The sequence below is a fragment of the Haliaeetus albicilla genome, chromosome 25 (genome assembly GCF_947461875.1).
Source record: "Haliaeetus albicilla chromosome 25, bHalAlb1.1, whole genome shotgun sequence".
Classification (NCBI taxonomy): domain Eukaryota; kingdom Metazoa; phylum Chordata; class Aves; order Accipitriformes; family Accipitridae; genus Haliaeetus; species Haliaeetus albicilla.
This window is the reverse complement of record NC_091507.1, coordinates 20922777-20949854: the sequence shown is the minus strand read 5'-3', so window position 1 is coordinate 20949854 and position 27078 is coordinate 20922777. Positions and strand designations below refer to the sequence as shown.

The 27078-nt window shown below is 37.1% G+C and overlaps 1 protein-coding gene across 2 annotated transcripts; it reads left to right on the top strand.

The window, feature by feature from the left end:
- The first annotated feature begins 3385 nt into the window (after positions 1-3385).
- CDC16 (cell division cycle 16) lies at positions 3386-26829 on the top strand. Of its 2 annotated transcripts, XM_069770189.1 has the most exons (18): positions 3386-3558; positions 5718-5772; positions 6304-6401; positions 6876-6914; positions 7724-7864; positions 9798-9957; positions 10611-10705; positions 11350-11483; positions 13176-13255; positions 14824-14873; positions 15565-15638; positions 17916-18041; positions 18680-18832; positions 19449-19512; positions 21135-21196; positions 23345-23480; positions 24094-24184; positions 25304-26829. In XM_069770189.1, the coding sequence occupies exons 1-18, from the start codon at positions 3511-3513 to the stop codon at positions 25567-25569; spliced, it is 1872 nt and encodes a 623-aa protein (XP_069626290.1). In that variant the 5' UTR covers positions 3386-3510; the 3' UTR covers positions 25570-26829. The 2 variants fall into 2 exon arrangements, with proteins under 2 accessions (XP_069626290.1, XP_069626291.1); XM_069770190.1 differs by lacking the exon at positions 18680-18832.
- The last annotated feature ends 249 nt before the right edge of the window (positions 26830-27078 follow it).

The following is a 27078-nucleotide window of genomic DNA, read 5'->3' as shown; positions in this document are numbered from 1 at the left end:
CTCCCAGTTGACCAAGTTCAGTCCATTTCCAGATTCACTTTTTTTAGACCCATTCAGAATCAAAATAACACCTTTTTTCCATCTCCCTACCCCAAAGCTTAGCCATGCTGCAGGCAGCAGAGAGTGAGTCACACCATGGGAGAAATTCAGATATTCTGCCTTTGTAAAGTGGGGATTGCCAAGGGTTGCACCCTGATGGGTCTGTGGTACTTATACACAGGGTTGGAAACAGGAGTCCACGTGGGTTTGGGGTTGCAGGGATCAAGACGAAAAGCTTCAAAATGAGGGCAATAGAAAGTCACTCTAATTTTCCACTTACCTGGACAGAACAGCTAAGTTACAGGCTGTCTCTGAAAACTTCCCAGAAAGACTGACACCTGCTCCTGGTGCATTTTGGGGAACCTCTCCCACCTAAACACACTTCTCTGTTTCAGGGGCCTCACTTCAGTTAGAATACTCAAGCCGGAAACAAGGACGCTTTTCCAATTTCAAAGAAAAGTTTTTTTCATGTACTCAGAGTGAACTCAAAGTGAACATACCCACTTTGACTGCATCAGGTTTACGTGTGCAAGCATCAAACTGACTCAGAAACAGTAATTTAAAAGCAGCAGAAGGAAGCTATGTGCTAGTACCAGCATACAGTGCCTATAGGTATTTTTAGAACAAAAGAAAGAAAGAAGGTTCTCAATGTAGATAAAAATACAGAAATTTCCACAAAGTGAAGAAGTTTTAATATGACTGTGGAACCCTCCCCTTCCTCTCAAGATTTAAGATACTAGAGTGCAAATTTGTAAAGCAGTTTGTTTTAACTGACTCTCCATACCTTCACAGCTGTTATAAGTACTATTAGCAAAGCAGTAGGTATATCAACACCACTTAACCATTAGTTTTGCTCGTTACTAGTTTTGACTTTGAAAGAGAAGCTTATGTATTATTTGAAACTACTTAAAATTCAAGTTTTCTCCTGTTCACACCTAAAATAATTCTTAAGCTTCAACCGCCAATTCACAAAGACCTTGCTGTTCACAGCACCATGTGTCAGCTCTATGCATTTGCCCACATGCCTACATCGCTCCCAGTGAAGGAGCAAAACTTTGGAGTCTATCCATAAGGATGCTCTCTTTGAACAAGCAGCTACTTCACAAGTGGTGATATCAGAGCAGCTTCTCATTGCAGAAACAGGACTGGAGCCCACCTGAGCAGAGCCACTGGAACAGCACTGCCGTAGCCTCCCAGCATAGCTCAAGCAACCATTTCTCAGAGCTCCAGCCCCAGAAATAGCTCGCTCAGACGAGCTAACTTTTCAGGAGAACACCAGAAAGCAGCACATAACACACAGATGCAACCTGAGATGATGTACCCTGCTTTGACAACGTAAGAACTAGGTAGATGCTAATGTAGTAATAAGATACTCTGTGTGCATTCCTGTGCCTGTTTCCTCACCTTCATAGAGCGTTTCTTGGCCCCTCCAAGATCCTGCAGACCACAAGTCCTCTCTACGCTTCAGACCAGCTCCCTGTGACTATGGCTGCTCTTAACTGTCACCCATCCCCAACAGGAGCGCTTTCTTCTATTCCAACCCCCACACTTCCTGTGCATCTTTTTTTTCTTCCCCAGCCAAGACTTTTATCTTAGAGGTTAGCACCAACTCCTAATTTTTATATTTTATTTCTTTTTTTTTTCCCCCTGCATTTCATATTGTTTCAAACTCAGTCCCCTACTGAGGTATTTAAACTAAAAGAGGGTAGATTCAGACTAGATAGAAGGAAGAAATTTTTTACAGTGAGGGTGGTGAAACCCTGGCACAGGTTGCCCGGAGAGGTGGTCGATGCCCCATCCCTGGAAACATTCAAGGTCAGGTTGGATGGGGCTCTGAGCAACCCAGTCGAGTTGAAGATGTCCCTGCTCATTGCAGGGGCGTTGGACTAGATGATCTTTGAGGTCCCTTCCAACCCAAACCGTTCTGCAATTCTATGATATTTAAAATCATCTTGTTCTTGCTGAGTTCCTGCAGTTTGCTGCCCTGGTATCTCATGCTGAATAGAAGCCACTGAGCTCTGGTGAGTTACCATTGCACCTGGTCTAAGAGGGAAATGTGCCACTTATGAGCAAATTATGGGCTCCACCACTCAGCAGTTTCTAAATAGTATCAAAATCTCACTCAAACATCTTTTATTGTACATAAAAAGATCCACAAACTGACAAATACATGTGCTGTTAACTGTACTAATTTCAAAGAGATTTTAAAGCAACAGGTAGGATGAGTGCAGTGGTAGCGCTCGTAACAAGCCACAGGTTTCAGAGAACTGAAGGTACAAAAGCTGGATTGCATCCTCTCTTCTGCCACGGAAGCTATTTGGACACCTGAAGGTGTCTTTAGGGAAGTTGAACGTGATGCTAACACTCACTACATAGGACCGTTGGATCTAAAGAAACCACTATCAAAAGGATTAGTCACTTCATTGTGCGATCTAACGGAAAGAGGAACAAGGATTTTGCTTTCCTCAAGATCTTGGTTACCAAAATGTGAAAAAGTAGCAGACCTACAAATGCAGTTGAGTAAAAAAAAGGCAAAATAAATGTATGTTTTACTGCAGGCATAAAATGAGTGTCTGCCATCTGCAGCACACTCACTCAACAGCGCCAGAGAAGAAACAGTCCCAAAAGGGTGACACGGTGCAAGATGAAAATCTGACCTAACTAATAACAGGAGGAAATCACTGAAGTAGAACAGTTTTACATCAAGGTGTAGCTACTGCAAACAGATCAAGACAGGGCGCACGGATCCATTTTTGTCAGATGAATACTGTGTGCTCGCGACCAGCTTGCCACCTTTGTGGCCTTCTCCATGCTGTAACTCTGACACAGCTTTTCCTCCTCCGTCAAAGCAAACGCAGAGGATTGCTCTTCTTGTACCGCTCCAAGATGCGTTGGCCAGCGTCTGAATTATTTCAAGTCAGGCATTTTAACGGTTTACGTTACCTGTTTTTCAGCAGTAAAAGCTGGCGTTTTTCAGGAGTGTCCTAGTGGATAACGCTTCCCTAATCTGCGTGACACCAAAACCGACTGGATGACGAAGGACTCGTAGAAAAACCTCCCGACGCACCGCCCGCCATCGCTGCGAAGTCTTGAGGAAATATCTTCACCTCAAGGCCGCAGTGACCGAAGGGGTGTCCTGAGGGCAAACCGGTCTCTATAGGAGCCCTCACAGAGACAAACCTTCGCCTCAAAACTGCGGAGAAGAGTCTCAGAATAAATTTATCGGGGGGGGGGTAGGCTTTCGCCTGCCTCCGCCGGCCCTCAGCGCTCCCGGAACGATGCGCTCGGGGCGTCGTTTCCGAGAGGGGCGGTGAGGGAAGGACGGGACGGGAAGGGAAGGAGGAGGGCGGGTTTGAGCGCGGTACCGCCGGGCAAGGCGCCTCGGCGGGCGGGCGGAGAGGCCAGCGCTCCCGGTTTGGCGCCTGGGGCCGCCTCCCCCCCTCAGCTTCACCCACCAGACCGCGGGGGAGGATGAACCTGGAGCGGCTGAGGAAGCGGGTGCGGCAGTACATCGACCAGGTGAGGGGGGGGAGGGAGGGAAGCGACCGTTGGGGTTTGCTGGGGAAGGGGCGGCTGGTCCCGCTGGGCTTTCCCCGGGGCGAAGCCCCTCACGGCCCGGCTCCCGGGGGGAGAAAGCAGGTTGTCGCAGCCTCGGTAGCCGGGGAGAGGGAGTGAATTTTGAAATTCTGCCCCGTTCGCCCTGGAAGGGGCGGTGGGCCGGACTCGCCGCCTGCGCGGTCTCCGCTGGGGCCTCCGAGCAGCGTGAACGGGGGATTTGGGTGGGTTTTTTTCCTCGTTTGGAGGAGGAGGAGGGCCGAGCCGTGGGAGCGGCAGGGCTGCCGTGTAGCGAAGGCGCTTTTGCAGGATCCCTCCTTCCCTCCCCGGCTGTTTCCCCGTCGGGCCGTGCTTACCCGGTGGTTATAGATGCCCGGCGTTCCAGCCTGCGACGCTGCTGTTGGAAGGGCGGGCTTGGGTTTTTTTTGTGGATGGATTCAGTAGGTGTGTTGCTGCAGGGCAAAAAACCCAAAAACAACTCACAACAGGAAATGCATTAATAAATCAGATTAAGCATGGCGTGAAACTGCGCCGCTCTATTTCTAGTTCAAAGACTCGGTACTGGCACCGCTACTGAGAGAAACCCATCCCTTCAGTTAGCACAAAATCCTTTATGTGTGTGGCCAGCAAGTCTGAATGGAAGATTGACTGGGGACCTTATTTTATTTTGGTTTGCTGTGCTCATTTGAGTTAAACACGTTCACCAAGCTGCTTTGCCACACGGCTATGTAGGCACTTGTGCAGTTCTGAGGAAGGGGTGTCAGGAGGAACACGGGACTGCTTCTTCGTGTAATACAGTCAGCTTATAGCACTGTAGAACTCAACAAAAGTCATGTAGTGCCCTGTAGGCCTGGGTTATGCCTTTCTTTTGTGGTCCTGAGAGAGTTATTTAAACCTCGGTTCTTGTAGGCAGCTAATATATATGCGGGGCTTTGGTTTGGTCTGGTTTTGGTGTTTTGGTTTTTTTGTTGTTGTTGTTGTTTTGGTGCATTGTGGGTTTTTTCCTGGGAATGCAGACCGAAACCAAACTATTCTCTTGGTGATTTTGCTTGGCATTCTTAATCCTCACCAAGCAGAGAATGTGGGAACACAGGATAGAAGAGACCACTTAGGTCCTGGAGCGTGGTGCTTTGTGAGGACTAGAATACCATCAGTGTGCATTTTGGAAAAGTCGGCCAAACCTCTACTCCAAAAGCATAAAACAGTCTCTAAGATTGTAAACAAACTCCACAACCGTAGTGTTGCAGGAAAGAGCAGAAGTGATCAAGGCTTTTCTAGTGTTGCAAGCAAGTCCTTGCAATGGCAGGATATCTGTTAAATGTCCAGCAGATCCTGGGAAGCATGTTATGCCTCATAGCATGGAGAAGGATAAAAAGGAACAGCAGTAGCCCCTGCTGATCTTCTCAGAGAATAATCCCAGCCAATTCTACGAGGTTTTGCCTAGCACCCAAACCTGATGGCAACCTTAGCTGAGTTAGTGGGGTATACCTGCAAACTCTGCTTCCATCGGGTCTCTGGTTGCCACCAGTGTTCTCTATTTCACCCACTTCTACTGAACTGGCGACTTAACAGTGAAACTGTGTATTCAAGAATAAGGGGAGATTCAGGTAGGGACTGTGGTTTGTGTGCAGTTAAAGCGTCTTGACTGGAGAATGAAAATTTCTTAATCAGAGATGGTGCTGCTGAAGCTTCCTGAGGTACTTTATATGTCCTTTTTTTACGTATAGCATTCTCTTTCTTCTAAAACGTAGCGTTTATTTCAACTGGGAGGGATTCTTGCTACTTTTTCAGTGATAGCAAATCAATTAATGACCTATTGCCATACTTATGTAGTGCATACCTTTTGGTGAAAGATATCTGCATTTTATTGAAAATAAACAAACCACCCCACCTCAAATTACTTTTTTATATCCTTTAGAAGTTACAGTACTGGCCCTTTTAAACTATTTTTTTAACTTATAAAGATCTCAAATGTGAATCACCATTCATTAGAGACTACATGCATAAGATATTAAATGTGAATTATGTACAATATTATATTCAAATTACAATATTATATTTCAAAATAATCCAGGAAAGCTAACCCCAAATAAATACTGATTATTTCTATCATGCTTTTACAGCAGCAGTATCAAAGTGCCCTGTTTTGGGCAGACAAAGTAGCTTCACTGTCTCATGGTAAGTGGTTGCTTTTTAAATTGTCTTTGATTAACTTCTTTCTGATAGTGTTCTGTTTTGGTTTTGTTGTTTTTTTTAAAGCTGTTTGTTTAAATGTTGAAGTTTTGAGTTCAGTGTAAAAGCTTTTCAGTTCCCACTGATCTTTTTTGAAAGAGACAATTCTGGGTTGTTTTTTTCTACTCTATGTCCAAGGGCAGAGTATCCTACAACTGCTACTTTTTTATAGATCTGTATCACTGTTGTCTCCTTCTCATGACACACCTGTAGTATGAAATTCTTTGTATTCACTGTCCAGTGCACTATCTAATGTCTTTAAAGTTAAAATCTGTTTATTTTTTCATTTTATTCTCTTACTGATAGAATTTATAAGTTGTTTATGTGTATATATATAAAAATAAAGCTTTGTAACTCAATAGGATGCTAGAATAGGGGAAAAATGCTTTTCTAGTGAAGCAAAAGTGAATATTCTGTATGGAAGTGTTTAATGATATATTATAAATTAATGGTTTATAATTTGTTCTTTTATTTTAGAGGAACCACAAGATATCTACTGGTTGGCCCAATGTCTTTACTTAACAGCTCAGTATCATAGGGCAGCACATGCCCTTCGATCGCGTAAGTTGGATAAGGTAAGTCATTTTATTCAAAGACTTGCTACTCTTATTCCACTTTTAAACCTCTGCTGCTAACCACAGTGACTTCTTCACTGTAAAAGGGTAAGGTTTATGGGAAAAGTGATTTAAAAACCTGCATAATGTAGTTTATCTGAACCAAGTATTGCCCTGTGTTCAATCAACCAGATTGAAACTGTTGTCCCCAGACAGGGTCACAGAAAAGAGAAGGGATCCAAGGATGTAACTGCAGCAGGTATGGGAAGGTGGAGTGTTGTTTCAGGTGTAGTTGTTTAAATTGTCCTTTGACTCTGCTAATGAGTGGTGAAGGCAAGAGTGAAGCAAGAGAGTTTAATAGTAGAAAAGTGTTACAGACTTAGTCATTTTGGTCAGGAAAGATTTTTGGAGGTGAAAGGAGCAAAATGGAGTCTAGCAGTGTAAGTAAACATGCTTGCTCTTTTATAACTAATATGTATGAAACTTCTCTTTCAGTTATATGAAGCGTGTCGCTACCTTGCAGCTAGATGTCATGTGAGTACAGGTTTTAACCTCTATTGGAGACAAACCAAACTAAATAAAAGCTGCATCTTGGGAAGATTAGATACGTGACAGGCAATGTAGGTGTCCATGTGCATTGGAATAACAGGTTTAAATTTTGTGACAGTTGATTTCATTCTTTAACCTTCAGTATGGTCACTGGAATATCCATTGTGGTACTATTCTGAAGAAATCCAACTGAACTTTTTTTCTAGGAAGGAAAATACCCCTGTAATATTTTGCAGGGAAAGAATGTGAACCATTTTTGTCTCCTGTCTTTATGTTTACATTTTTAATTGGTTGATTGTAGTCTGACCATAGGAGATGTGATTTATGGCTGTATAAATACAGTTAGCAGCTTTATACTTCTGCATAAAATGTGTTACATAAATAGTAAAATGCAGTGCTTTGACAGGACAACCGAATCAATTGGTAGATTAAATATAGCAACTTGAAATGGAATAATGTGCTCCTTATAGACTAAGGTGATTGTATTATTAAAACTTGTATTAACTATTTTTAGAAGCATATCTGCTTCTGCGATTGCATAATGCTAAATAATAGATTTTTCTGTAGGTGCTGATTTTATATTTTTTTGCGTATTATAGATGACTAGTAAAATAGTTGACTGCAATTGTAAAATGACATACATCCAAATAAGAATAAGCGTGCATGAAAAGCCTGCTGATAAGCACTGGTTGCTATAATCTGTGCCTTTGAAATGTGACACTGTGTTTATTGGTGCTTTATGTACAGATGTTTCAAATCCCAACCTTGTTTTTTACATGCACATGTTTGGCTAGTATGCTGCAAAAGAACATCAACAGGCCCTGGATATTCTTGATATGGAAGAGCCAATCAACAAAAGACTTTTTGAAAAGTACTTGAAGGATGAAAGTGGATTGAAAGACTCTACCACAGACTGGGAGATGTCGCAATCCTCTGTAAGTGACATTTTTTAAACAAATGTTTTTATAATTGAGAGAAAAATGTGTCAAGTCAGGAAGTGATTTTACAGCTGTATGAATCTGAAACTCTGTTTAAGCTTTCTTTTTTCGATAACATAATTTTCAAAAATGCTGAATTGTTCTCCTTTCAGTCATTCATGTGTTAGCTTGCCTGTATGAAAGTAACTTGGTTTGCAAAAATGAAGAGTGCTTTTCAACAACTTCCCATAAATTATTTGCAGACACTTCGCAGGAAGTTCATGATCTAGCATTGGTTTTTAGAGTCTTTTAGCTCTATGCTGCAATTTCAGTCTTGATAATGTAAACTAACATTTCTTTCAATTAGGCTGCAGGTTCTGAGATAACAAAGCAAGTTTTCTTCTCCTCCAGTTACTTCTAATGAAATATTTCCTTAATCACTCAAGTGTTGTTCTCAGTGGGACATCTTTTGATCACACTTGAAAATTATGTGACATGTACGTAAAGTTTTTGAAGCTCAATGAAAAAATTCACTATAGGCAACAGTTAAAAGGGATTGGTACAACGGATAGGCTGAAGAGTCTGTGAAGAGTCTTTACTTCTGGAGTTATGAACTGAAGTTTATTAGCTGAAACTACAGTGAAGGTGATTGACAGATGGCATTTTCCCTGTAAGACCGAAGTAGCAAAATGGATTAAATCATCAGTATGAACTGATTTTGAATGCTGGTATTAATGGGCTTAAGGGAGAAGCAGATTAGACTGAGTTACTGTGGTGCACCTTAATGGGAACATGTAAGCTACCACTGCAAGCAAAGGAAGAAGTCCTCGGCTTTGGCTGTTCATTCTTGCTACCTGTTTCATGGTACTCTGGCCCAGGTATTTGTGTGGCTGATAACTGAACTAAATTGTGAAAACTATTTTGACTGAAAAATAACCCAGCCAAAAACCTCAACTTCATCAGTCCTTGCCTTCACAAATGCTTGTGGTAATGTAGTTCACTAATGTGAGGAAGGGTTTGGTTTTCCAAAGGAGAGAACTACTGAAGCGGGTACTGCTACAAGAAATTTTAGATCAAACTCCTCTTTAGGAACGTGGCGTTTTCAAACTTAAACTTGATTAGCTTGCACAGACAGTAGTTCCAGGGTAAGAATGACTGGTCTCTGAGCTGGTAACAATATTACCACTTTAGCAGCCCCCTGGGGTTTATTAGTTGTTAATGCAGCTATATTGTTTAGTGTTTGGACTCCTGACAGAGCTGGTCTGTGGTTTATTTGATGACACAGATGTGTCATGGGTTAACTTTCTCCAGGTAACTTGCTGACACTTCTGTGGCCTTCTGACTGAATTGAGTCTAGGGAGTTTTGAAAGAATGTTAGTTATTAGACATCTTAGCACAACTAACTATGGTAATAATGATCTTTCACTACTTTCATTTCTGAAACATCTATGTTTTGGAATGAAAAAAAGGATATATTTTTCTGCTCAAAGTAGCTGAGTCCATTGATTTGGCCTTTTTCATCTCTACTGCGGTCATTCTTGTGTTGCATGAAATATGTGGTTTAATAGTCAACAAAGTAGCAAATCGCCTTTGGAAGTGACAATTTCCCTATATTGAATATGAAGGAAATTTAGTATAATTAGCTTACAACTCAGTATCAGAGAGCTGGATGCCGGAAGTAGAAAAGATAACTCTATCTTCCTTCTCCTTACTTCAAGCATGTGTTCGTTTGGCAGTAGATAACCTGACAGAGCATTCATTTGATTTTTTTTTTTTTTTTTTTTTTTTAAGATAGTAGAGGTAATATTTTGTTTAAAGACAGCACTAGAAAAACAGGTTCTGTCATACATGAAATGCTTTTTACTTTTCAGGGAGCCCATTTGATTTGTGCTCAAAACCAAATTGCAAACATTGATTCAGTCTTTGACCTCCAGCCCTGCTTTTCCACCAGATCAAGAGCTCTATATGCCTTTTGCGAGGGAAGATCTATGATGCTTTGGATAATAGAACCCTAGCAACATACAGCTACAAAGAGGCCTTGAAGCTTGATGTTTACTGCTTTGAAGCATTTGATCTTTTAACATCGCACCATATGCTGACGGCACAAGAAGGTCTGGATAGCAGTATTTCTCAAATACAAGTAAAATTGAGCTGCTTTCTCAATACGTCTTTTTCCTGGGTAAAAATTAAAGTGATACTACAAGTAACAGACTAAAATGTTAAGAATAGGAAACGTATGAAATGAGTGAAAATTATAATCTGCTCAAATTTACGTGTGAACTTTATTTTTCAGTCTTGCAGTGCTAAGAATTAAAAGAAACAAAGTAACCTAGCTATCCTGTTTGTTAGCTCTGGAAACTCCTATGCTCTTTGCCCAGCCTAAACAATGGTTTTCCTGTGTTCTCAACTCCAGAGACTTTGAATCCACAAAACCTACTGCTGTTTGCTTAGTTTTATTAGGCATTGCTTAATATAGCATTCTGAGTGATAAAACTTGACATGTAGAATAAATAAAAATAGTGGTGTGTTATGTCATCTTTATTAAATGTTATTTGAAAGCGTAGAAGGAAAAACTAAGAATTCAATCATTAATTTCCATAATTAGTAGTATTATCTGTGTTAGTGTATCTGTAGTCTTATCTTCCTTGTAGTTTCTAGATAAGCATCATAAAATTCTTTGCATCTTTAAGTTCTTAAAATGTTGGATCTTGCTATTTCTTCTGTAAATGACCACTTCAATTATTTTTTTTTTAAATTCACATAGAAAAAGAACTTCTTGAATCTCTACCTCTTAGTAGACAATGTACAGAAGAAGAACAAGAATTGCTTCACTTCTTATTTGAGAATAAATTGAAAAAGGTAAACCCCCAAACTGGCTAAAAAGCTGGAGAATTGATTGTAAGTCTTGACTTCAGATGTAAATTTTCTTGGATTCCATTTATTCTAAACATTGGAATAAATAAGGGCTTTGTAGTTTTGGTGTCTTTAGAATTTATGATGCAGTAGGTATCACTTTATGGGAGTAGTAGTATAATAGTTTTGTGTACATTTATATTCTGGTGTGGTGACAACTTGAAATTCTGACTATCTTTTTTAGCTTTATTTCTTGACAAACTTCTAGGTGGGGAAAAAGAACATTAATAATGTAGGTAAAATGTCAGTTACCTGAAAATAATAGGATATAGCAACATTATTCCAGATTAGTTTTTCGAAAGATAATGTGAGAGCGCTGAAAGCCAACTATATATTGCTTAGTATTCATTTCTACAGCCTACACTTAAGATATTGACACTGGCAAGCATCTTTCATGTTCTAAATGAGCTTTTAAGTATATTATAAAGAAGCATTTTACCAAATACATGTTTTATGGACTTCCAGTTTAAAACTAAGAATTTTAAGAAGCTTAATGCTTCTTAAATATTCTTTTAGAATTAAAAATATTAATACTTATACCATTTGATTTTAGGTTGGTTGTTGTTTCACATGTTTTTTTTGTCTTTCAGTATAATAAACCCAGTGAAACACTGATTCCTGAATCAGTAGATGGTCTTCAGGAAAACCTGGATGTGGTAGTATCCTTAGCTGAAAGACATTACTATAACTGTGATTTCAAAATGTGTTACAAGCTTACTTCAGTGTAAGTATACAAAGCAACTTTGAGGTTTTTTTTCTCATATGGTGTAGTATAATAATTATGCCTGGACTTAGAGCAAATATCATTGTTCAATGCATTGACATACATAACAATTTGATACAAAGTTTCAGGTATTTAAAATGTGTAGTTTGTGTCTGGCTGGACACATTATTTTTATGATACGTAGAAGAAGTATCCAAAGCAAAACTCTAGTTAATCAGCACTATGCTGCACTTGCCTTCATCCATCTTCTTCCTTATACTGGTACCTTCAGTGTTCTCTACCTACTTCTTGTTCGGCCTTCAGAATGAATGGGTTTGGATCAGTTGGTCAGTTAGGAAGTATGATTTTTCTGGCTGATTAAAAGTTATGTTAATTTTGATGTGCCAAGTGTTGCTGTTGCATAGCATGGGCATACACTGCTCTTCAGTTGTCAGATGGGTCACAAGAACACCATGGATTGTTTCTCAGCTACTGTAAATCTGAACACATGGTTGTGGAGCTATTTTTTTCTGCTGGTCTGACTACCTTTTTAAGAAAAATGTATTTTTTTGTGTATGTACTGCATAGATTCTGAATATTAGTATTATAAAACAGAAAGGTTTTTTGTTTCATGGGTTTTTGGGGGTTCTGTTTTGTTGGGTTTTTTTATAGTACAGCTTTTTCTTAGCTGAAGCAAGCCATGACTATGTGGAATATCCCATGGAACCCAGTACAGGCAAGATTTTTGGGAAGGCTGTAGAGAATGCTGATAGTTAGGGTGAATTTAAACACCCAAGTAAAATCATGATCCTGTTGAAATAAATTATACCAATTAAGTCAATAAAATTATACTATTGCATCTTTGTTTCTGAAACTTAATTGCCACATCTTGCCTAGCAAAAAGTGGCAGGAGTAAATGTCTCCTAAGGAGGAGACTATCACAGATGCTAGAGCTTGGAAATGAGAGTCTGAGAAGTTCACATAACTTCAAAGTTTTAGACTCTCTTCAAGAGACCATTTAAAGTACTTGTTTTTTTTATACTTTTCATTTGAAATACTTTGAACTATTTAAAAATGCCAACTAAACTTCTATTTCAAGGTGTACTTTCTCAGAGAACGGAGTCATAAACTTGTGCTTCTGATTTAAGAGATTCTGTGGACAGATTTCAAGAAATCCTTTTTTTCCTCTGCTTAGTTTACCAAATGCCAGTGCTTATAAAAAGGATGCATGCCTACAAGCCATGTCCTACCTGCAGTCTGTTGTCTGTGAGACTATCTTCCATTTCTAAGCACAGGAAATAAAAATTTAAAACTGAGCTAAATATGTTTCCTGAGGCATACTGCTGAGGACTGTTGCTTGAAAGTTGCTGTCAAATGTATGGAAAAGATGAACAGAAATGTTGCTTGCTGTTCGCAGGTTAAAATTGAAGTGACTTGCAAACAAATGTGCATCGTATTCTGTTTTTCTAATTGTATGTTCAGCTTGCAAGAATTTTCTGTTATCCTCTTCTGTTAAGCTAAATCAATAGTTATTTTTCTGGTCTTAAGATAGCCTTTATTATGCTGTTAATAGTCACCTTCTAGTCACAAAGTTTTCCAGTGCCTAAAGTGGTAATTAACTGGAACGTTACACACTATAAAAGCAGCTTGCTTATAACATTAAAATTTTTGAAATGTGCATTGCAGATTTTTTATTTTTATTTTTTTTTTTAGAGTGATGGAAAAAGATCCTTTCCATGCAAATTGTTTACCTGTGCATATAGGGACACTTGTGGAGCTTAATAAAGCGAATGGTAAGAAACACAATATTTAATGAGTCAAAAGAAGATTGTAAAGCTTCAATTTTAAAAAAGAATTAAGGATGCCAAGAAACCCCATTTAAAAAACTACATATATTTATTTTCCTACCTGCAGTTTCAAGAAAACAGTGGTAACTGGAAAAGAAGGGAGTTTCAGAGCTGACAGTGGTGGGGTGGGGAGTAGTTATGCAAAGAGTCCTTTATTCATTCGTGATCATGAGTGTCACTGTCTTTTAACCACTGGGCTATGTAGCCAGGAAGTTAGTGAGCTACACTGCTTCATTTCTGTTGTTTGATTTCTGGTTTGAGGTGATCTTCCTAGAGTATCTGGGTGTACTTTTTCTGTTCAACAACACAACAAAATTTATTAATTTCAGCTAGAAGGAACTCTTCCCCAGTGTGTATGCTTAGGTGGATATGCTCTTCCATATTAGAAAAAATTCTAGACTGTCCTTGCCTTTGCTGTTGTGAAGGCCTCTTTTTAGTTCAAACAAGTTAATAATCATGCAGCACCTTTGCTGGAATTACAAGAATAGCTTACTTGCAGCTGAGATGGCTTTTTCTCATTTCAGACTGCGTGTAAACATCCAAAGCAAGTGAGGAGCTTGAATGTCTTTAAAACCAATTGGAATATAAAATAAGGAGCTCATATGATTTGCAGTCTCTCAAAAGATGGTGCATTGTATGTACGGAAATAGGTCATTAGGTGTACTAGTACTTCTCAATGTTTAGTAATGTACTTTTCAGTTACTTTACAGTTAACCACATCTGAAAATGTGGCCACTACTTGCGATTTTTCTTCCAACTCTGCCTTGAGAAGCATTTTGTAAATAAGTTGGTATTTTGTAAGCCAGTTTTCATATTTGGTTTTTCTGAAGCCAAGAATTGATGCAAAGTACTCTAGGACAAACTCATCAATTTAAGAGCACTGTACTCTGAAGAAATAGAAATTTTATGTACTGTAATGCTATTTCTTTTGAAATTGCATAGGCAGTAGAACTGTTATCCTGTATCTGATTACTTCCACTGTTACTAGAAAATCCGTAGTAAGTTATTCTAATAACTAGAAGTATTATTCTTATTTGAAAAGTAATCACTTATAATTATTCCAAATAATATAATAATTTATTTGCTTTTGTCCTATTTTCAGCATATTAATGCACAGGACTCTACTTTGATCTAGCCTGTATGTTATACCTTTTAGGTGTAGGAAGTTCAGTAGTGTTTTACCTTGACAAGATAAATTCAAGTGTAATGCTACAGGCATTTATTTTAATGTATGCTAATGACCTAAGTTGTTGCAGAATTCTTAAGGGGTGGGATGTATAGGTGCTTATTTATGTGAAGACTTATAGCATTGGGTTTTTTTAGTTAATTGCAAACCCAAATCTGTTTTGAGGCGGTTTGAAGCATTACCACTAAACAGAAAACATTTTTGTTCACTTGTGCATTAATAATGTTAGATGTTCTGGGTATTTCATATAGAAAGCTAAAGGGCTTGAAACATCTGAATGTTTTAGCATGTTTTAATTTTTTTTTTCTTGTTTCTTCCTGCTATGTAGAGCTTTTCTATCTTTCTCACAAACTGGTGGACTTGTACCCAAATAATCCTGTAAGTTGTTCTAAGCCTTCATTACCAGGTAGTTTTTTCTAGGTGAAAGCACGTGAAAGTTGTAATAGTCAGTTTGAGCAACAGAATTCAAAATCTGTTTCTGGATGGAGCTAATAAAAATGGTTCACTCCTCCTTTTTATTTACTGTGCATTGTAATTTTCTTATACCAAGGTTATTTTTTTAAAATAAAGTATCTGTTAAATATATTCCATGTGAGATACTCACTTCGAATAGTAATTTAAAACAAATGCTACAGTAATAAGTGTCTATGCCTCTCTGGGCAACCTCTTCAAATGTTTGATCACCTTCATAGTGAAAATTGTTTTCCTTTTACTCAATCTGAATTTCCCATGTTGCAACTTGTACCCATTGCCTCCCATCCTATCACTGCACCTCTGAGAAGAGTCTAGCTCTGTGTTCCCTACCATTAGATAACTGAAGACAGCAATAAGCTTTCCACTTAGCTCTCTCTTCACGAGGCTGGACAAACCCGGGTAGAAAAGTACATGCCAGCAGTTCTAGCTTGTCTGTAATATCAAATAATTCAAAAAGCTGACTGTGATTTCAGTGAAAATGTTCCTGACTTCTCTAATTATAATCTGTTCCTCTGTTTTGCATCACCTATGGTGGTGTTTCACTAAAATCAGTGTGATATCTCTAATAATATTCTATTTTGATTTTAATATGTAGGTGTCATGGTTTGCAGTAGGATGCTACTATCTCATGGTTGGCCACAAAAACGAACATGCCAGAAGATATCTCAGGTAATTTTTTTTTTCCTGGTTTTCCTTAGTGAATCTTTTGCTCACTTGCTAATTAAATATTTAATGTTCATGTGATTGTTTGTTAGCTCATAAAGTAAACAGAAGTCTTGGTAAACTGGTTACTACTAAAATATTCCTTTTGTTGACACCCTATTTTTGGTATAGCAGTTTAGACCTCAACCTTATAGATACTGTAAAAATGACATACACACTTATGTGGAATCTCTTTTGGCAGTCACCTTGCTGTTACGGGCAGGTGTAGTCCCTGCATTTGCTCACGCTGCCAAGCTAACTACAGCTGGGTAATCAATCCTCAGTTCTTAGCTTAAGAGTTAGATAGAAAATTCTGACATTTGGCTGACTAGTTCTTTCTTTGCACAAGCAGCCTTGGACTTTTTAGGTTGGTCAGTCAGTCCAATGCTCTTTCCTGTAGGTCTTCTGTATGCGTATTGGTTATCAGCACTGGGGAGCAGGACCTTGCTGTGAAGTAGAGCATTTGTTTTGGTGCTGTAAGCTTAAACAGAGAAGGCTTAAGTCAACCTGTAAGGCTTTCATCTTTCTTCTCGAGACCTTTATAAACAATGTATGTAAAGATGGGTTAGTAATTTAGACTGTTGAAATGCCTGGTTATTATGAGTAAACTATTTAAATTCCTGACAAGTACCAGTGTTGTTCAAGAAGCTGTCCTGAGTGACATAGGTGATTTTGGTGGTGAAATAAAGAACATCTTTAGTAAATCTGCAAGCATCCCTAGCCAGGAAGAGTCTAGAGATGTGTTTAGGGGTAAAAAAAAAAATATATAAAAAAGCCATAAAAATTGAGGGTAGTTCTGACAAAGAGGAAAAAAGTCTGGTAAAAGTGAAATAGTAACGAGATACCCAGATTTCTTGGAGAAGAATGATAGTGTACAACTACAAGGCTAGGGACAACTGTGGGCTAGGCAGTAGTCTTTAGAAAAGGATCTGGAGATACCATGGATAAAAACACAAGCTCCCGTATTGTTGTTTTGGAGTCACAGGACATCATGCTGGAGCATGCTGAACAGGATAGAAGGCACAGCTGGGCAGTGCCCCGTAGCATGTAAGGGAAGTATCCTTCCAGCTGCTCCAGAAGGAGCTATCGCATCCTTCAGATCTTGCAAAAGGGGTTACCTGATCTCGGCACCAATTAGGAAAACTACTTTTGTGATAGAACATAATCCATCTTTTATAACAACAAGAAAGCTGTTTTGTAATGTGTCACTGTTGACAAGTCAACATATGTGGAGAACTCAAGAGGGATGTGAGACATTTGAATTGAATTCAAGAGAAGGCAGTAAACAAGCATTCTGGAGAAGGTGGCCAATGAGGAAAGTTTTTGAAGTGATTGAAGCTGTCTAGGATGTAGGGTGGGAAGATGCAAATGTTTGAATATGTAAAGTTTTGTCCTAGGAGATGGAAAACAAACTGTTCTCTGGGATCTCTGATGAGAAATAATGACTTTAACTGTGACAAACAAGACTTAGATTAAATGTTAGAAGAAAATGAAGTGTTTAAGGATAGTTAAGCAATAGAATAGATTACTTGTAGAACAGGTAGAATCTCCGTGTCAGATGCTGTTAAGAAAAGATTGGGCACATCTGTCATGAGCTGTTTAGTTATGAATGCCTTTGCCTTCAGACTGAGAAAATAACCTACAGAGCTTTCTAATGTTCCTGTCAAGTCCATCTTTCTGTAGAGACTCCAGGTTGCAGTCTTCAGCTCAGGACTTGAGTGACATTTTTTATACTTCTCTGATGCACAGCAACTGTCTGCAATGTGACACATACTCTTGTTTTTGTTAAGGCTGGTACAATTATATGGCAAAACTTCAACACACAGTTCAGCCGAAGTGTTCATTTGGTATTTTCATATCCTGCTTGCGAAACTTACATTTGCTAAGATATATTTATTTTGAAATGTATAGCTAGACTTCTGTAAAACATTATGTCACTACTAATGTTTTCTGTATTTTGCCCAATTCACCTATTACATCATTGCTCATGTTCAGTAATATCAAATAATTCCTGCTGTCTATGAACAGCACAGAAATAATATAATGAATTCTTGAAAAGGTGTGATACTTTTAAGTGTTAAATAGTTTGAACTTTTAAAATTAACTTTGTTTACCTAGTCATTACAAGAGATTATCTTAATAGATACCTAACTATGTGGCATAGCATTGTTATGTAAGTAGTCATCTGAAGCAGATGAAATTTAATTTCAGATGTGTTTGCTTGTGACTTGCTTTTGGTTTTAGCAAAGCTACTACACTTGAGAGAACCTATGGGCCTGCATGGATAGCATATGGACATTCATTTGCAGTTGAGAGTGAGCACGACCAAGCAATGGCTGCATACTTCACAGCTGCACAGCTCATGAAAGGGTATGTCAAAAATGTCGTATTCAGAAAAATTAAAATTAATCCATAAATAGTGTAGAATATTGACCTATATCCTTTTAAACAGTAGGAATACATTTGCAACAATTATCTGATAGAGAACAAAGGAGAGAAAAACCCAAATAACTTCATCATCTGCATTTAACTGCATTATTTGTGATTACTGTTGTGATTTTATAAGTTCTAAAGTCAAGGTTTATATTTAGGTAATCTATGTTCTACCTGAAAGTTCTCTGCAATTTGTGAAGCCTGTTTGTCATACCAGGTCATAACTGCTGTATAGTAATAACTTGCTGTTTCATGCTGTGCAGAAGGTTGTAAAATGAGTAGTGGACTAATCATGTCATATTGCGTATAAAACCATTGTATTTGACTGTAGTTATTGGTAAATGTAATCCCTTTAATTATTACTTCTTCCATATTCCATTTTTAAATTAAATGTATGAAGGAAAATAGGAAAAAACCTTCAGAACTAAACTGTCCCTTAGGTTAATAGTCCATTTAAATCAGCTTTTACTTGTATGTACACAAACATACACAAACACAGTTGGCATTTCTTTATAGTTTGTGACGCCATTCCTGCTAAGTGCATATTTGGGTTTTTGTGTGTTGTTTTTTTTTAGATGTCATTTGCCGATGCTCTATATTGGACTGGAATATGGTTTGACCAACAACTCCAAGTTAGCTGAAAGATTTTTCAGCCAAGCTTTAAGCATTGCACCTGAAGATCCTTTTGTTATGCATGAAGTTGGAGTGGTTGCATTTCAAAATGGAGAGTAAGCTTGCAAAATAGGATTAAATACAATCTTAAACATGGATTATTCTGAAGTGTAATGTGCCAGTATATCTACTGAAGTACTTACATTGAACTACAGAATGCAAAATTTCTTTTGGTTCTAGTTTAGATGGTGTTTACCCTAAACCCTTGCTTTCTACGTTGTTCTTCATTGTTTAAGATTGAATGAGGAAAGAATTTAATGCTTGAGGAACATGCAGAGATCGATTATTATCTTGTGTGTGTCCATCATTGTGTAGTTGCGTGCCTTGAAAAGGCATCTGTACACACAGGTGCACACATGGTATAAAATTTTGTATAGCAAAATGTTTTGGCAGCTCAGGAGGTTCCAAATATATTCTGAAAAAACCTAACAGATATAAGAAGTGTTTAGTGAATATTCTTTGTTTGCTTCTGATTTTTTTACTTTGTCTTGTTAACTCTTAGGAAAACATGCAAAATACAGCGAAACTTAAATTACTGGGTTTCAAATCTAATTTCACTCACACAATGAAATAATGTCAAAGAACTGTTCCTTGTAATACAGTTTTCTCATACTGCTAATGAAAACTCTTCACTAATTTACTTTTCTTTCCCCCCACCCCCTCAATTCTTAGCTGGAAAACTGCAGAAAAGTGGTTTCTTGATGCACTGGAAAAAATCAAAGCTATTGGAAATGAGGTATTTTTCTTAATAACACACACAATCATAAATATGTAAAACTCCAGGAAATTCTGTAATATCGTAACAAAATATGTTGTGCTTATTTTAAGATAGAAGCAATACAATATAAATTTGACTTTAAAACTTGGACCATCTACTTGTAATTGAGTATGTTGGGTTTTTAGATGGGAATCATCACACAATATCTTCAGTGCTAGTAGACCAATGGTTCTTGACCTGAGGGTGGAACTGGGTATATGTGTGAAGACAGTTTCTGCCACCTTAAGTGTTACCCATTTCTTGAATGACTTCCACTTTTGTTTGGACATAATCCTGTAGGTATGGATTTATTGTCTTTCTACCAGATGGAGACACTGTGTGGGAATGAGCCCAGGGATGCTTAACTAACTTCCTGAAAGTAATCAAAATAATCACTGGCAAAAAGTTTATCAGGAAATGTGCTCATAGTTCAGGTGCTTTTGTGAATCAGAAGTCAGCTATTACAACCCTGATTCCTCAAACGCTGGAACACACAAATGAGCTCGTACCTGTTGGTAGTACCATTTATTTTATTTGTGTGTCGTCATCTTGTCTAAAGAAACACACTGTGCTAGAGTAACTTAAGATGCCTTAATGAAAGCAGTACCACCTTGTGACAGGCTTCTTGTGAATTTTAAGATAGGTTTTCTCAATTTTTAGCTTAAATTTAGTTAATGAGGACACCATCTCATGCTATTATAATTGTTAACAAAGCATCTCCTATCAAGATAATTAAATTGCTTCTAGAGCACAATAAACTTTCTATAAAGTGGAAAGCACTGAAAAAACTATAATCTTCATGTGGACAAGGCACACATTTACTAAAAAAACCTGCACAGATACTACTTTATACAGTCACCAATATATATATATAGGGTTGCTCTGTTTTAGTTAAAGCTGTACTGTTGTTCATGCGAATGCCACAAACTTTGTAGATCAGGCTTAAATTTATGCATATGCCTAAATTCTTTTGTGTGGCATTTTTTCTTTTTTATTGAGAAGTACTAAATATCAACATATCTGTAAACACAAATGGAAATTTAGGATTAGAGTGGGAAATGCCTAAAATAGCTACAGATACAGAGATACTCTTACATTGTTATAAATTGCAAATTCATGTGATAAAGTCCAAATGACTTTTCATTTCAGCAAAAATTGTTTTAAGGATTTTGTTCGTTCAGGTTGTCTTCTATGTGCCTTGTAAATGAGCTGACTTATTTAGAGCAGATGAAGTTAGACTATGGAGAAGACAGTAAAAAAGACCTTCAGTATTTATGATTATTTTACAAATACCTAATTTGGGGGCTAGGCTTGAGAGACTTAACGTGATAGTTAAGTAGAAAACAAATTTTGTTTGGTTTGCATCCAAGTTTTAATACTGCTGACCCTTTAAAGAAATTTATTTGGGTTTGGGGAATGGAATAAATGTTTTGAGGTTAAATATGTGTTTTCAAAAGAATTGAAAATGCTTGTGATATTTTTCTTGGTCATGAATGAATTGCCTTGTTCATTCGTATGGTGGTTTTTTTTTTTTGAAGTAGACAAAATTCAATTACAATCTGGGAAGCTGCAGTTATTTGAATTGTTGCATTATTTTGCAGGTAACAGTTGATAAATGGGAGCCTTTATTGAACAACTTAGGACACGTCTGCAGAAAACTCAAGTAAGCAGAGAGTATTGGAGCTACATTTATCTGGAATACTGCACAAATATATATTCACTAGGTCTACTTCTCATTTATATCAAGATTATGTACCACATGAGAGCAGTGTAGAATCACCTTATAAAAACAAGATTCCCTAAATCCGCTTATGAACATAAATACATTAATCGCCCCATATATCCAGTTTACTGTGCAAGTTAAAGTACTTAATGTAAAAGCCTTTCCTTAAGTATTGATTCTTATTAGATAGAAATTTTGTTGTAGGCTTCCAGATCCTTGTATGGGTCTTAATTCTAACTGGCTGCTGTCCCAGTCCTGACATACTTGAATATGTCCACTGATTTAATTAACATAAAGGTGGTTTTGTGCTGATTGATTGCTTGGATCAGTGCTTATGTGTGGTTTGTTTGGGTTTTTTTTATTGAAGTGAAATATTCAGTGATATTAACACAGCAATAAAATATTACTTTATGTTTTTTGAGAACAGAAATGTTTCATCTCATATTTCTGTTCTAGGAAGAGAAAAAGAAAGTGCAAAGTACATATGCAAGCTTTAACAGCTTCAACATAGAGAAATGTCTTCTCATTAACTACCTTAATCTGATTTTAACCAGTGTTTTGTGTAATCAGTACCTTTTTAAAATTTTTTTTGGGGGGGGGTGTCATGGTGTTAATTGTCCAATTGATGTATACTGTAAACTTTGTCTCAAAGCTGCTAATCAGAATTTGATTATGGTAGATATAAGTTGTACTTCTGCTTTGGCTTTGGTAGTAATTGCTTTGTGTTTGAATTGCCAATTAGTCTTCATTGTCATTATGAAATACGGATGTATAATAGTTACCCCTTCTGCCAAGATCAAACAAAAAGCACTGCTGCTGGAATCTATTAATAAGTATAATTGCAGGTTTTTTTTCAAATAGTTATTTCAGTTTTAATTCCTTTTGTCTCTTTTTAATTTCTACAATAAGTTAGTAACTGCTTGTATCACACTTAGGACAACTTGCATTGTATAATTTGTTTGTTCAGGTTCAGAAAGCCAGCTTAATGTATTTCTACATCCTTGTAAACCATCTTTCAGGAAAATCAAGCTGATAATTTAGGCAGCTGTATATATGTTTGACAACTTAAAAAATTCTGTAATAACTAATTTACTAGTGTTCATAATACATGCTATTATGAAAAAAACTTACTGGATATATGTCTACTGACTAGCATTATGTCGTTGAAATTTGAAAGCAGCATGTTAAAATACAGTGGTAGTTAATTGGACAGGTAAATACTATGAGTGAAAATAAAACTCAAATCATGTGAAAGTTTCGTGCAGCAAGCAAACAGTTGCATAACTTTTCTGCCTCAATTGTTACTTAATGCCCTCTAACAGCTTCATGTATTGCTGTTTGCATAATTTCATTTTAACTATAGACATTAACATTTCTTCTGAATAGACAACTGCTATCTTTATTTTTGACAACTTGGTACTAGGATGTCAAATGTGACAATTTAATTTCTCAGAGTAATGCCATAACATACATTTAATCCTTGTTTTATAAAATAACAAATGCAATAAGCAGTCTAATTAATGGAAAATTTTTAAAGAAAGGGTGGCTGATATTTGAAAGAAATTACGATTATGTGTAAATCTTCTTTTCTGATAGAGACAGTAGCAAAATGGAAGTGACAAAAGTACCAGTCTATGTAGCACTTAAGGGTTGTGAAATATCCGCCTAGAGAGCTTTTCTCATTTTGAACAATGAGTGATTTAGTTTTGTATTGCTCCTCTGCTCCCCTGGGGAGGAAAATGAAAGCTGCAGAAAGCAAGCTAATGTTACAATGAGTGGCATTAAACATCTAAAGCAATTTACCATATCAGATTGCTAAGATCATCTCCAAATGGGGCCTAGCTGTAGGCAGCTGTTGTGCTACATAAAGGTAACAATGACTCCTCAATTACGTTGAAGAAGAAAATTGTCAATATCCCTGAGTCTTTTGTGCATTCTGTTAAGTTCAGAGTATGAAGCAATAGCAATAATTTTTAAGTTCTTGCAGGATCGTATGCCACTGAACTAAGGAAAACACCAATATAATACTATAAAAACACCTTTCACCCTGAAACTTAATAATAGATCTTCTGTATTTAACCCTAACAGGAAATACGAGGAAGCACTGGAGTACCATCGCCAAGCTCTAGTACTAATTCCTCAAAATGCTTCTACTTACTCTGCCATTGGCTACATACATAGTCTAATGGGCAATTTTGAAAGTGCAATCGACTATTTTCATACGGTATGTAACTGGCTTAAATTAAAGTGCTGGTCACAGACTCTGTTATTCACTGTTTCATTCTGGTTTGGTTTTGGAACAGAGAACCAGCATTTTACCCAGCCTCCACATCAGTGTTTTATTTTATAATCTTAAATTTTTTTGAAAAATCTTCCTAAGTTTTTTCTATTGATCAGGTAAAAAATGGCCACTTGGGGAAGCTTAGTACTTGGATCCTTCTTTGTTAAAAATTAATTTAATATCATAGTTGTCATATACATTTTATGTACATAAACTTCTCCTGCAGCTGAAATAATTTAAAATATTAGCAACCTATGCCTTGAAGTAGAAATTTCACAGTCAGTGCAACATACATTATACTTCATGCCTTGTGAATGATTCTCTGTCTGTATATATATCCTTTTCTGGTTTTGGCTTTGGGCTTTGCTTGCTTACTACTACAGCCAGTTCATATGACAATATTATTTTGGTTGTGTGATGTTTTGCTTCTATGGTGAAGACTATGCTCTGATAGCATTGTTGAGCAACAGAACAACAAACTCAGAACTGTTGTGGACGGAAGATGTAAATGGTTTTATTTGCTACTGAATACTTTTTACTGGTTTTTTTTTAATAGGCCCTTGGCCTTAGAAGGGATGACACATTTTCAGTCACGATGCTTGGACATTGCATAGAAATGTATATTGGTGATTCTGAAGCCTACATTGGTAAGTCTTTCACTAATGTGACTCTTAAAGTCATTGAGTCCTCTAAGAGGAGTCTTATGTCAAGAAAGACTGGCTACCATTACCTAGCTAACTTACAAAGTAGGGTATGCTTTTGTTTGGCCATTTGTTTGGGGTTTGTTGTTGGGGTTTTTTTTATGGCTAAATGAGTCAGGACTTACCAGCAATTGCAGATGACTGCTGTTTTCTGTAAGCATTACGACAGTAAATTCTTACCAGTATAAAGAAAGGAAACACTTTGCTATTGAAGGTGGTGATGGTTTCTTTTATAGAAAACACTGATTTGTGGTAGCTTAGTAACCAAAGGGAATGGGTTAAAAATAAAATAGAAATATGGAGTTTGGAGTTGGAAAATCAGAGCACTAATGCTGCTGTAGAGAGACATGGGCAAGGCATTTTCACCATGTCAAAACTCTGCTCTGTGGAGACAGGATAAATTCTTCTGCCTCCAAAAATACAGCTTTACATATGGTTAAAAAAAAAAGTCCTTCATAACAGTAATAATTCATATTGCCATAGTTTGAAAGATTCTATGAAAGATTTCTGCCCCCCCAACTTCATAGCGACCTATTTCTGCTTCATTGAACTTAGTGATTTATCTGTAATGAACACAGCTGATGTCCTGTCAAGCATGTTAATGAGGCTGAAGCCAGTAAAAGCCATCTGTGTGCTCTGTTGCTTTTGCTGCAGACTTTTTGCACAATTGAAGCAGATGTTTCTTCTCAATATTGTCTTGCTCCTTATGTAGTCAGTTAACACATCTGGAAGAACATGCAGCTGTGTGATATGCATTAATGCAAACCATGCTGTGTGTAACTTGACAAAAAAAGCCTCTCAGAGAATTGGGAAGGGAATTGGCAATTACTTCTCATAACACACTTTTGAATCTGAGCTGTACTTCTCATATTGTGCTTTTTTTTCAAAAAGGAGGCTGCTGGATTTTTTCAGAACAACTCTATTCAACTTCAGTCATTAAGCAACGACAGCTCCCTGTCGGTGTGAAAGCAGAGAATCATAGTAGTTTCTGGATGATAGTTTCTTTGAGAGATATTTTTGCAAGTGTTCACTTGGAATAAACTAATGGTTTGATTGTTTTCTTAGGAACAGAGATCAAAGACAAATTAAGATGTTATGACTTTGATGTACACACAATGAAGACATTAAAGAACATAATTTCACCTCCCTGGGATTTCAGAGAATTTGACATAGAAAGACAAACTCTGGATGAAAGTGGCATAGTAACATTAGAGACATCACATCAAAGGAAAAGTACAGATACCAGTCGCCCACTGGAAGAAACATTTGAGATTGAAATGAATGAAAGTGATATGATGTTAGAAACATCAATGTCAGACCATAGTACGTGACCATAAATGCTGGTAGAGAGCTCATTTTGTCTAAGTGTAATATGTTTGTTTTAGCATTCTTGTTATGGTGTTATACTTTCAAGAATTTGCTATTTTTATATGAATTCAAACTACTACTCTGTACTTAACACCGGAGAAATAATGCTTGCCTTAAGGATGATTAAAAAGTATACATGATGGACTATTTCTACAAAATTAATCATACGTGACAAACTAAAAAATAAATTCACTTTTTTTTAAAACTGTTTACTGATCCATGTGTCTACCATCAGCGAGACTGTGAAGGTTTAAAAATAGTACTTAACATTGGAACTGTTTACAATGTTGTTAAATTGAATAGCCAGTCTAATATAGTATTGTTGTGGCTTCTGAGTTTTCATCCTGTCTGTGAGGAATGCTTTCTGAGTAAATAGACCAAAAAAATCCATGAAGTTTTATACTTACTACTTTATAAATATGTGTTCCTTTAAGGAGCAATTTCAATGGTTTTCCATGATTTGACTCTAATTTGGCATACATTAAATTGATGACAAACTATGTTACTTTGTTATACTTTCTCCTAGTTATTAATTTCAGTTCTTTATCATTCTATATTGTGTTACTGAAAGATCGTGTAAGAACTGGTTTTGGTAAGCTGACTAGACAACAAATATAAATGGCATAAACATTAAGATAAATCAGTCTTACCTGCAATTAGCATTATAATGAAGTTGTACGACACAGTGTACTAGTGTAGGGACCGCGGTCATTCTCTTTACACATAGTTGTTTTGTCAGTGCAAAGGATTAACTGAATAATACACATACACAGTTTTTACAAGTCGCTAAAGTGTGGTATTTTTAAATGTCATTGGTTCTCTGAAAAATGAAGAAGTAAAGTGTATGCCTCTGAAACAGCAGCAGTGCTTTGTCCATCCACTAAACAGGACAGGTCTGTCTGTCGTCTTAGCATAAATATTGAACATGTTTTGTGTAAATTTTTCCCTTCCATTCTCTTCTTGCCTTTTCCGCATATGTCACTCTGTGGGGCTTAAAAACTTAATGCTACAAACTGTCAATATTTTCCTCTGTGACTTCCAGCTAAGCTTTGGCGTTTAATGTTTAGAATAGATTTCCTGAAGTTTAGCAGTCCAGACTTTAGTGTGAAGTACTTCAGAACTCAAGAACTAGCAATTTTTCTGTAGACAAAGATTTTTTTCATGAAATACAAAAATTATTTTTGTTTTAGTCAGCAAAATAAAATCACTGGTCTAAAATGTAATTTCTACACTGTATCTCAGTACATTTGTGTTAACGTTTAAACATGTATTTTCAATTATACTTTTAGCAGAAGATGTATATGTTTGGTTATTGTAATATAATTTTCATCCACTTTATTGGGGCAAGGTATAAAAAACCCTGACATATTAGTGCGATTCATTAAATATTTCCTATACCCTTTTTTGGTACTTTGTGTAAATAAGAGGCAAGGGATGAATCCAAGTACCCGTACTGAAACCTTGCTGTCATT

Excerpts from the sequence above, each read along its gene's own strand:
- CDC16 (XM_069770189.1), top strand. The coding sequence starts at position 3,511 with ATGAACCTGGAGCGGCTGAGGAAGCGGGTGCGGCAGTACATCGACCAG. Across the intron at positions 15,639-17,915 it reads CATGCCAGAAGATATCTCAG|CAAAGCTACTACACTTGAGA; the intron begins GTAATTTTTTTT and ends TTTTGGTTTTAG. Across the intron at positions 18,042-18,679 it reads GCTGCACAGCTCATGAAAGG|ATGTCATTTGCCGATGCTCT; the intron begins GTATGTCAAAAA and ends GTTTTTTTTTAG.